At 39.0% G+C, this 11,961-nt stretch overlaps 1 protein-coding gene across 2 annotated transcripts; it reads left to right on the top strand.

Annotated features, from left to right (window-relative positions):
• The first annotated feature begins 908 nt into the window (after nucleotides 1-908).
• LOC117297376 (glyoxal reductase-like) lies at nucleotides 909-11,961 on the top strand. 2 transcript variants are annotated; one of them, XM_033780369.1, is made up of 8 exons: nucleotides 909-1,009; nucleotides 3,356-3,604; nucleotides 4,323-4,421; nucleotides 6,261-6,352; nucleotides 6,815-6,886; nucleotides 7,669-7,779; nucleotides 9,005-9,064; nucleotides 11,773-11,961. In XM_033780369.1, exons 1-8 carry the CDS (start codon nucleotides 949-951, stop codon nucleotides 11,881-11,883), a joined length of 855 nt encoding a protein of 284 aa, XP_033636260.1. In that variant the 5' UTR covers nucleotides 909-948; the 3' UTR covers nucleotides 11,884-11,961. The 2 variants fall into 2 exon arrangements, with proteins under 2 accessions (XP_033636260.1, XP_033636259.1); XM_033780368.1 differs by lacking the exon at nucleotides 909-1,009 and adding an exon at nucleotides 2,504-2,615.

Here is an 11,961-nt window from a genome sequence, read left to right as displayed (position 1 = left end):
AATAATATGGGAACTAATATTTTTTTTTAACCTCAGTTAATTGTTTATTCATATTCCAATCATCAAAACACATATTTTAGTGACAACATTTTTATTTTAACAAAATGCCACTTCCAGGTGACTTTAAAGGTTTTCTTTTGTGTGATTTTTGAATGTTTCAGTACAATCTCCTTTTTATATTGTAAAATTATTTTGTTTTCGTTGGCAGGGGTCTAGTCTAACAAATCCTCAAGTGGCAGTTTTTATACTTTTGTTTTAACATTGATAACCCCTGTCCAACGTGTAACTATTGTGCGTCTACAGATTTAAAGACACTGGACACTATTGGTAATTGTCAAAGACCAGTCTTCTCACTTGGTGGATCTCAACATATGCATCAAATAACAAACATGTGAAAATCTGAGCTCAATTGGTCGTCGAAGTTGCGAGATAATAATGATGGAACAAAACACCTTGTCACACGAAGTTGTGTGCTTTTAATGGTTGATTTCGAGACTTCAAACTCTAAATCTGAGGTCTCGAAATCAAATTCGTGGAAAATTACTTCTTTCTCGAAAACTATGTCACTTCAGAGGGAGCAGTTTCTCACAATGTTTTATACTATCAACCTCTCCCAGTTACCCATCACTAAGTAAGATTTTATGCTAATAATTATTTTGAGTAATTACCAATAGTGTCCACTGCATTTAGAATAAAATAAATAACATTGTAGTGGTGTTCCAGTTTTGGTCACCCATGTGTATCAATATGACCTTCGAACTCATACTATTTACCCGTGAAATGTTATTGGTATTTTAATACCGTTGACTCCACACGCACACGTCCCACTGAGCATTCCTACAGCTTCTTTTGCACCAGACAGCACGGTGGTTCGTTGAATTTCTCCATGGTTGAATGCTACTGTTGTTTTATGTTTGTTCTTTTCGTCTGTAAACATTGCAATCCAATATGGAGGTCAGTGAATGTTTGACACTGTGCAATGGCGTGAAAATACCATCTCTGGGAATTGGTAAGTTCCACCTACGGATTGTCTGAAGTAGCTGACTTTTGCGATCAACTTAATATCAGTATTATTGGGCAATTAAGCCTTATGGCAGATCAGTGTAGGTGAATCACAAAAAAAAATAGCCTCAACGAGTGCTAAAAATAAGTTAGTCGTTTATATTTTACATTTCACGCATGCGTATTTATTATACGCTATTGTTTGGCCGGGGCACGGGGCAGGCACACAAACGATACCATCAGTCCATCCAAAAATAATTCACTCACTGCCCACAAGTAGTAATTAATGTGACACGATGGCAGTCTGGTAATGTTATATTGTCCAGAAATAGAAAAGGCATTCACATAGTTAAAGTTCATATAACTATGTTTCCTTGGGATCATAAAAACAATTGTTGTTTAAAAAACTGATCTAGCTGCAGCGAAATTGTCCTGGCGCACGCACTTGCAGTTGGTTGCTTCCAAGCTCCATGAGTTGCCTGCAAAAGTTACCCACGGTGGCGAGGCCATTTTAGTCCGCACGCGATACACACCGTTGTAATATTGTTTCATGCAAAGTCCATGCATGTTTGTTTGTTCTTGTTCACAAGCCTGATAAGTGATATACTCGAGCTTATCTTACTGAGGGAACTGTGTGGTGTTGAGTAGATGCGTCATAAACATGGAGGACAGAAAATGTGGCCGCTGCGTGTATAACTTTTGCATTTAGAGGTACATACTTATGACGATAACCTTTTGTTTTTAATATAGTTTAGGACTAGTCCCAAATTAGGACTAGTGCTAACTCTTTGTGAAATCCACCCCAGGTCTGCTATGATTCTACTCCAACCATTATACAGCATGCCAACAGCACTAATAGCCTTTTGCCAAGGCCCTCCTCCCAGCTTGGATAGCTTCGTACAATTTCGACCTCCTTGGTACAACCGCGTTCCCACCACTCGCGCAAGTCGAGTGGCTGGCAAAGCCACGAGGACCTTTTACAACCCATGTTGGGTATGGAACATGCATTATTAATAACACTTGTACGCAGAGTGCACAACGATTAACCCAATCAAATTATATCAAGGCTAACAAATGAAGGTAGGGATCCCAAGTGCGCCCTCAGTGTTAGACTTGTAAAAAGTTAGCTTTTGGGATTGTCACGTGACAATCCTCGTGTTTTTTTCCCCATTACCTCGTTCTTGGAATTATAAGAGTACATTTCTCTCTATTTGATATATTTATAGGGAGCATGGCTCTGGCCATGCTAAAAAAAAAACCTATTTGTACATGTATTGGGGCAATAGAGTTGTAGAGATATTTGTGAGTATTATTTTGTGTTTTGACTCTCATTTATACCTGAATTATTGCGATTTGTAGGACCTTAAATTTATCAGATTATTTGTAATTGTAGACCATTAATTATAATGTAGCCAGGCAGCACCGTCACACACGTGCGTCCGTTTAGCCTCTGTGTGTGCTGACCTTTCTGTGACCTTTGTGTACTGTCATGACTGTGTAGTGTAGGCTACATGGATGTACTGTACTCTGTAGTGTTTTAACTTTTTGTATGTGTGCTATGGGTTGGAAAAACCCTGGAGAGGACGAGAGATTTTCAAAAGACGTCGTTATTGGCATGTATTTATTATTGATTGTATTTTGGCGAAGGCTCGTCCTTTATCTTTAATTTATTAATTACTAATTAGGATTAATAATAATAATAATAATAATAATAATAATAATAATAATAATAATAATAATAATAATAATAATAATAATAATAATATTAATGGATAACTTTCCGTATGGCGCCACCACTTTTTCACTCATTTTTAGAAAAAGGGATATCTCATTGAGGTAAATTAGATACTATATTATTTCATATCGAATGAAAAAGTGGTGGCGCATACGGAAACTTTTCCATATTAATAATAACAATAACAAATTCTTATATAGCGCATTTCACAATAACCGTATCAATGCTCTTTACATTAGTGCCCTGGTCATGGGGCCAATAACATCCCTGTAATGTTTCTCAGCTCCCTTGGGAGTATACACCCCTGAGCTGCCTGTAAGTGTAAGGCGCTTGTGGCTTTTTCATACACAATATCAACCTCTACCCTCGCAGGTACCCTTTTATAATACCCCTGGGTGAAGAGAAGCAATTATAGTAAAGTATCTTGCTCAAGGACACAAGTGTCGCACTACTGGGATTCGAACCCACACTCCGGTGAATCAGAGGACCGGCTCACCTTCCCGTGTCTCTACATTAATAAAATTTGTACGCAAAGGTACGAAAGATTTTTTAAACCAATCAAACTATATTGAGGCTAACTAATAAATTTTCAAATGATTTCAATATCTGATCACATAGGAACTTCACCTTTTGGTGGCTACAGTCACGAGGCAATGGTCCACGCACTGAAACATTGCAAAGTCAGACACATCGACACGGCTAGGAGGTACAACAACGAACACCTAGTGGCCAAGTCGATTCAAGAAAGTGGAGTGGTGCGAGGAGACCTGTTCATCACCAGTAAGGCCTGGCCTTCCGACTACGGTTACGAGAGCACGAAGCAAGCATTCAGGGAGTCTCTCCAACAAACTCAAGTGGATTATTTTGGTGAATAATTTTACAGTATTTTAAGTTATTGGACTAATCGAAAGCTTTCATTAGATAGTTTTTTTTTTTAAAGATGGATCTTTTCTTAAAGGGAGGACAATACTAAATGTTGAACACTAAAACTTTATTTATAGAATTAGACATTTATTAAAAGTGATATTATGAGGGGGAGGGGAGTTTGGTAGCCACAGAACCAATTTGGGAACTTGTGAACACCTGGTGGCCGCAGACTTGCAGGAAATCCATAGTTCTCGGGAATGTTGGCATCCTTTCAACTAAGTAAACAGCGGAAATTTAACTGGTAAGTCTGGTATCATCAAGCGTTCAAAAGTCTCCCATTTGAGTAAACAAAAATTGTGTAATTATTGTCTAGACTAATTGTCTCTGGGTCCCTGTCTGTATCCGCAAAGATAAAGACGGGTCCCTGCTCCTCAGATCCAGTGATTCCATTGGATACAAAGATATCATTGGATACAAAGATATCATTGGATATTATGCAGTAACTAAAAGCTATCGTAGCTGTGTTTGTTTTGATAGGTGTGCGGTCACCTACCTCCGTGTAGAATTTGTGTGTATCTCTATGTGAAATGAATGTAGGTCAAAGGTAAATATAATAAATACGCAGGTTTTGAGGCCGTTCTCTGGCATTATTCACGAGCCTCGAAGTGTGACGTCAGATAGTCAGGCTAGTAATTGTCTTGCTGTTATGCTCCTACAGATCTATACTTACTTCACTGGCCAATGTCACCTGATGGAACCAACACTAAGAAACTAATCAGTGAGTCTTGGAGGGTACTTGAGGAACTCTACGCAAAAGGTAGCTATAGTTCAGGTTCTTAATCTTTCCCTGTGTTTAAAGGCACTGGACACCTTTGGTAATTGTCAAAGACCAGTCTTCTCACTTGGTGTATCTCAACATATGCATACAAAAATCTGCCAAATTTGAACTCAATTAGTCGCCGAAGTTGCGAGATAACAATGGAAGAAAAAAGCGCCATTGTCACACAAAGGTGTGTGCTTTCAGATGCTTGATTTCGGGACCTCCAAATCTAATTCTGAGGTCCCGAAAAATTCTTTCTCGAAAATCACTTCACTTCAGAGACAGCCGTTTCTCACAATGTTTTATACAATCAACCTGTCCTCATTACTCGTTACCAAGTAAGGTTTTATGCTGATAATTATTTTGAGTAATTACCAATAGTGTCCATTGCCTTTAAAGCAACCTATTAGCTGGGACATTTTTTTTTACAAAACAATCAAATTCCTCTGAAGATGAGGCAGTTACTGTACCAATTTGAACTTGCGGTCAATTTGGCCAGACGGACATTTTGAGTGAAATAAATGTGACCAGAGGAAATTTGTCGCACGATTTTACATTGTGATGTTACGCTTACGCAAGTTACATACGTGCATCTAATACTCTGCATTGTATGGTAGCAATGTGCGAACGCTTAAAGGCACTGGACACTTATTTGTAATTCTCAGAATAATGGAGCATAAAAACTTATTTGGTTACGAGCAATCGATAGCTGTTGATAGTATAAAACATTGTGAGAAACGGCTCCCTCTGAAGTAACGTAGCTTTTGAGAAAGAAGATTTTTCTTATTGAATTGTTTGACATGAATTCGAAACCTCAGCTGAGGTCTCGAATTCAAGAATATGAAAGCACACAACTTCTCAAGAGTGTTTTTTTTTTTCCATTATCTCTAGCAACTTTAACGACCAATCGAGTTCAAATTTTTACAGGTTATTTTATGCATATGTTGTGATGTGAGAAGACTGGTCTTAGACAATACCAAAGGTGTCCAGTGTCATTAAATGATTGTGAAATTGTGATTGAACACGAGAATGGGAGACTTTTGGTGACACATAGGTGGCAGCAAGCTTAACGAGTGAATCCATTGTTCTCGGTATGTGCGCATACTTAGGCCCTTTTCAAAACCACGGCTTCGGCTTTGGATTTGGCTTCGGGCTCCGTCCTCTCATCTGAAACCCTGGGGCCAAGCTAGCCTGAGCCAAATTCTGGAGCTGATTCCATGGATTTGATAAGGCCTCGGAACTATGTAAACAATGTAAATTTACCTGGGGTTCATTTTGGCGGTCTTAACCAATAACTGTTTCGGTCACTGGCCAGTGCTTAACCGATGGCAAGTTCAACCGAAATAGTTATTGGTTATGTCTGCCATAATGCACCCCTGGTATTGTCTGCTGCTACCTAGCGTTCCAAAGTCTCCAATTAGAAGCTGTAATATGTGGGTGCCTCCCTATAGCCTGAACATCTGACGTCACACTTTGAGGCTCGTGAATAACGCCAGAGACCTGCCTCGAAACCGGCGTGTGTATTCACCTTTGATCTCAGTCATTTCACATAGAGAATAGGCAGTCAACTTCTATTGCGGACGTGACAGCAGTGTATACTGTTTGGGCAGCTAGCTCATGTCACTGCACATTTATCCAATAGCATTGTATCCAATGGAATCACTGGATCTAGCTGCAGGGTTCTGTGATAATCCTTGTGGATAAAGACAGGAGCCCAGTCTAGTGCCTCCCATACTTTACCTTGGGGTTGTTATAGTGATTTAGAACAAAGAAACGTGCAGTTAATAATAGTCTAGTTTTCACTGACAGAGAATTTTGGAATGCCTTTTCCCCCAGGTCTTTGCAAATCCATTGGAGTAAGTAACTTCAAGATCTCGGACCTTGAAAACTTGAAAGAAACGTGGACGGTCATTCCCCAAGTTAATCAAGTAAGTTTATAATCATGATAAAACAAACAATTGCGAGTCGAGTGGCAACACTAGCCTGAATATCTGATGTCACACTTCGAGGCTTGTGAATAACGCCAGAGACCTGCCTCCAAACCAGCGTGTACTTTCACCTTTGACCTCATTCACTTCACATAGAGATACGCAGTCAATACGCAGTTCTATTGCGGACGGGACAGCAGTGTACTTATTGGGGCATCTATGGAAAGCTCATGTCAATGTGCACATTTATCAAATATCATTGTATCCAATAGAATCACTGGATCTAGCTGCAGGGACCTGTCTTTATCCTTGCGGATAAAGACAGGGGCCCAGTCTAAGTGGCAACCCTCAGTGCATGGCAAGTCTGCTGCCACCAAGCGTCCATAATCCCCCAAGGATGTCGAAATGCTGTTGTATTTATTACCTTATTTTTATAACCATTTTTGTTTTATAATTTTTCAGATCGAAGTCCATGTGTTCAACTATCCAAAAGAGCTGATTGATTATTGCAATGGACTTGGGATTCAAATTGTGGTAAGACAAAATGAATTCTGTTTCCATTGTTTACTTACTTTGGTTAACTTTGGTGTTGAGGCTTGAAGCTACAGCTTATGTGCCCCTCTTTACTGCATTGGGTTCACGTTGAGTCGTTTCTGTTATTCACGTTGACCTCGCACTCATTTCAAATGGAGATTCGCAGTCAAATCACATGTACATTTGTACAATGCACGCTGCTGCATGCAGACACAGAGAGATGACCGAAAGTGCAGCTGACAAACATCACCTCAGACCAATCAAACCACAGATGTATAAGGCTTATGTCACTGCACGTTTATCCAATGAAATACGAACAAATGGAATCACTGGTTCTGGAAAACCAATACCAGTTATCCTTGCGGAAAAAAAAACAGGGTTACCTCTTTTCATCCTCTGGGTGAGGGCACCCTATACTCAACTGATGTCATAATGGGTGCGTTCGATTAGCTTCCCTGGGTCGACCAGGTTTCGAACACCTTTGACAGCATTCCAGGGGCTCACCCGGGTCAGCCCCTGGTGCCCTGCTTGTGGAGTGGGGTTGCCCTGGGTCACGTGGGGGTGACCCGAGGTACACAACGTCACCACAAGAGGGCGAGTGTGATCGTTCGGTTAGCTCTTGTCAGGGGCTCACCTGAGTGAGCACACCTCGGGGTGGACCCACCCAGGGAAACTTATCGAATCCACCCAATGCATAATAATACTTTACAGGTCATCCTAAAAAAGGTCAACAAATAATAGGATTCTGTATTTTTGTGTATTCTCCTGGTTCTATTGTTCAGGCTTACAGCCCAATGGGTAAAGGAAAAGTTCTGGATTATCACGTGATTATCAAGATGGCGGGAAAATATTGCAGAACCTGCAGTCAAGTTGCAAATCGCTGGGTTTTACAGGTAAGATTGCCATGGCAGTATTTCAAGTCCCTGCTATAGACCTTATGCATATGACGTAATGTCAAAAGGAGGTTGTTCATTGGCCAATACTGTGCGCGTACAAATATGTGCATCTCAATTGTTTCATCACCGTTTTTCCTCTAAGATGGCGGCTGGATGATGTCAATGCATTAAGATCTACACGAATGAGGTTTCGGTTGCTGATAATCACAAGCCTGCATTGACTGATCCAGTCATTGACTGATCCATTGACTGATTTTGTCAAAGTGAAGGTATCAAGTGGTATCCGCTCCTAAAATTAATGGCAATAAAAATTATATTTTGTTAGAAATACAGCAGCTTTTGTAGGTAGGCCTTTACAATCTTGTTTGACTCATTTCACTTCGAAAGTAATACCTGGAAAAAGATATCAGCTTTAAAGGAACACGTTGCCTTGGATCGGTCGAGTTGGTCTTTGAAAAGCGTTCTGTAACAGTTTGTACAATGATACAATGATCTACACAAATATGCCTCGAACTTGCGTGGTTTTCTTTTTACCTCATCGACTAACATGGTCGGCCATTTATGGGAGTCAAATCTTTGTGGGGGATACTTGTGTGGATCATTATATTCTTCTTTTAAAACATCTTTCTAACCATATGCATTTCATAACAAACGGTTTCAGTCGCTTTTTATAGAACGACTCGTCCGATCCAAGGCAACGTGTTCCTATAATGTCCCCACTAATTTGAGTTTGAGAATTGTTAATGTCAGAAATGTTTCTCACATTCTGTTTTCAAATTACGACATATTCTTCCTGCGTGGACTAAACTGCTAAACCATTTTGAAATGAAATGTTCACATGCTAGTTTTTAATTGTATATAAAATTTACATATATATCGGATTAGAGGGACAGCGTTCAAAACCCTTTTTTTCAAATGCATATGGTTGAGAGATGTTTTAAAAGTAGAATACAATGATCCACACAAATGTGCCTCGAAATTGCATGGTTTTCCTTGTACGTACGTCGTGATCTAACCTTGAACGCCGTTTTGTGGAGTCAAGCTTTTGATCAACTCGACTGATCTAGGGCAACATGTCCCTTTAAAACAATCATATGGTTCCAAAATCCAAAGGATTTATTCAAGATTTGTAATGATTTAAGCATCATAGCTTCAGTTTTGATGGCTAACTGATAATGAATTTGATTATAGAAATATTTTCAAATTTGTGTTAATTTTCTAGCACGGCTTGGCAACGATACCTAAATCCACAAAGTGTAGTCGAGTCGAAGAAAACTGCAAGGTACGTAAACTTTATACAATATAATTCAACTTGTAGTTCTTCAATTTATTTCCATGTCACTTTTTTTTTACATTAATAGTAACAAAAGTTTGTACTGCAAGACATTCCCTGATGAAAGCGCCCTCATGCGGTCAAATTGTCAATTGGTGCTTCAGAAGGCTTGCAATAGACCTGTATCATGTTGCCGCCATCTTGGTCATGTTCCCCGTATCCAATAACAGTAATGGATGCTAATATTCATTGTACAAAAAGGAACCAGACTATTTCTCCTTCCAGCCTCAGTTTGGTTACATTGATTTGAATGGGAGAAAAAAAAGATGGCCGCACCATGATAAAGGTCTATACAATGGCAGTGCATTGTTTGAAGAACAATTTAACAGCAATGAAACAATTGAGGGGCTAATGAGTTACCTCTGTACATTCTGAAGGCATTTTCTGGTAGACACAATATTGCACTGTTGTTAACTTGTAAGCTCAACATAAGTTCAAGTATTGTACAAAAGCAATAGATAAGGTTGTGAGATGTACATTATCTTGCCTTCCAAGAAACAACCTTGAAGGAGGTAACTCTTTAAGATAACAACGGGGTATAGCAAGGTGAAAGAGAAGTTTTAAGTGGCGGTTCGTTCTTCTGTTGTGTAGAAAGACCAAGTTTGACCCTTACTGTACATGTTTACAACGTCTCAACTAAATGAAAATAGATTCTAGTAATAATTACACAAACACTAGACGGAAAGTAGTATTTACAATATCAATATATTACAACAATCTACCTTGTGGAAGGCATTTTGCAATGCATTAATCATTTACAATGAGTTCTACATTTCCAAAAGACTCAGAACCAGCCTCTAACATTCTCGTCAAACATAGTTCGTCACGGTTGTGAGCAAAATTAACCAATATGTTTTTTGAAGTTAACGCTGTTTAGAAATTTGTTCAAGTAAGCATCAAGATTATGAGTACACAGTACACAAGAAAATAACCTGTCGTAACCCCTTCATAAAAATGCACACCCTGCCCATGATACTGTTTCCAAAAGTTCCCAATAGGAGACTTTTGAACTCTAGGTGGCAGCAAACTTACCAGGTAAATCTCCATTGTTTTTGTAGTTACCTGGTTAGTCTGCCGCCACCAAGCGTCCCGAAAGTCCCCTATTGTTGATAACAGTCAGGAGTGGCTATCCACAGGTTTACGATAACAGAAAGTTGAAAGGAACATTACAGGAGAATTGGTTTTGCTAACAGTTGCTGGCAGTGTATGTAATCTGCAATCCACCATATACATAAACTGACCAACCTGTAGAAGTAAAAGATCGATCGGCCATCTGGGTCACGAGGTGAAAAAAACGATTTCACATTTTGCATGACATGGAAGGAAAAAAATGAATATAAACGCTCACTGAGAGATAAACTCAAAACGCAAAATTAGATTATTTATTTCTCACCAAATATGACATTTCAGTCATAAATATTTCAAGGGATGTTTTCAACTGTCATCATCATTAGATCATACACTGGCAGTGTACGTAATCTGCAATCCACCATATACATAAACTGACAAACCTGTAGAAGTAAAAGATCGATCGGCCATCTGGGTCACAAGGTGAAAAAAACGATTTCACATTTTGCATGACATGGAAGGAAAAAAATGAATATAAACGCTCACTGAGAGATAAACTCAAAACGCAAAATTAGATTATTTATTTCTCACCACATATGACATTTCAGTCATAAATATTTCAAGGGATGTTTTCAACTGTCATCATCATTAGATCGTTAAGTTTTATGTAAATCTGTGGTCTTCACAATTTTACTTCTTACCACATCTGTAACGTTCCTTTCCGACTCTCGTGGTAAATGTTGAAGGGGTGTCATTGAAGTTATGTTGTTAAGTCAAAGGATAAACTCAACATAAAACTCTTTGAACATGGTATAAATTAGCTGGGTCTTCAGAGAGATTTTGGGAAATGTTAAAACTTTTTGGGCGGAGTCATTACGAGAAAGCTCCATTTAAAAGAGGCTGGAATAAAACATCTTGATCATCTGACAACTCACACCTGTTATCTCCATGTAATTCCTTCTCCAAACAGTGGACCTGATTGGGTCATGCACAAACAAAGGGCAACCCTTGGCAGATTAAAACTGTTCAATCATTAAGATTAATGGCTGATTTAGTAAATGTAAACACACTGGTAAAATGGATGTATTGTTCCCGAGGTGTTGTAGTGAACCTCTGAACAAATTTAATAGGACTCCCTGGTAATGTAAACAAAACGTGTTACACACAGACTGGACACTATGGTAATTGTGCAAGACCAGTCTTCCCACTTCGTGTATCTCAACATATGCATAAAATAACAAACCTGTGAAAATTTGAGCTCAATTGTTTAGTCGTTGAAGTTGCGAGATAATAATGAAAGAAAATACACCCTTGTCACCCGAAGTTGTGTGCGTTCATCAGATGCTTGATTTCGTGACCTCTCTAATTGAGGTCTCGAAACCAAATTCGTGGAAAATTACTTCTTTCTTGAAAACTACGTTACTTCAGAGGGAGCCGTTTCTCATAATGTTTTATGCTATCAACAGCTCCCCATTACTCGTTTTTATGCTAGTAATGATTTTGATTAATTACCAATAGTGTCCACTGCCTTTAAACACAGTACCATGGCATCATCGAGTGGAAGTGATTGTGTTTTTTTTTTTTTGCAGGTGTTTGACTTCACGCTATCAGATGAAGACATGGACACTCTGGATCAGTTACATATAACAGATTATTATCGTGCTGTTGATCCAAGCACAGTGCGATTCGATCGTCTGTAGCCATCATAAAGGCACTGGACACTATTGGTACTTATACTCAAAATAATTGTTAGCATAAAAACTTACGTGGTATTATGA

Source organism: Asterias rubens, chromosome 12 (genome assembly GCF_902459465.1).
Source record: "Asterias rubens chromosome 12, eAstRub1.3, whole genome shotgun sequence".
Taxonomy (NCBI): Eukaryota; Metazoa; Echinodermata; class Asteroidea; order Forcipulatida; family Asteriidae; genus Asterias; species Asterias rubens.
This window is presented reverse-complemented; position numbering and strand designations above follow the sequence as displayed.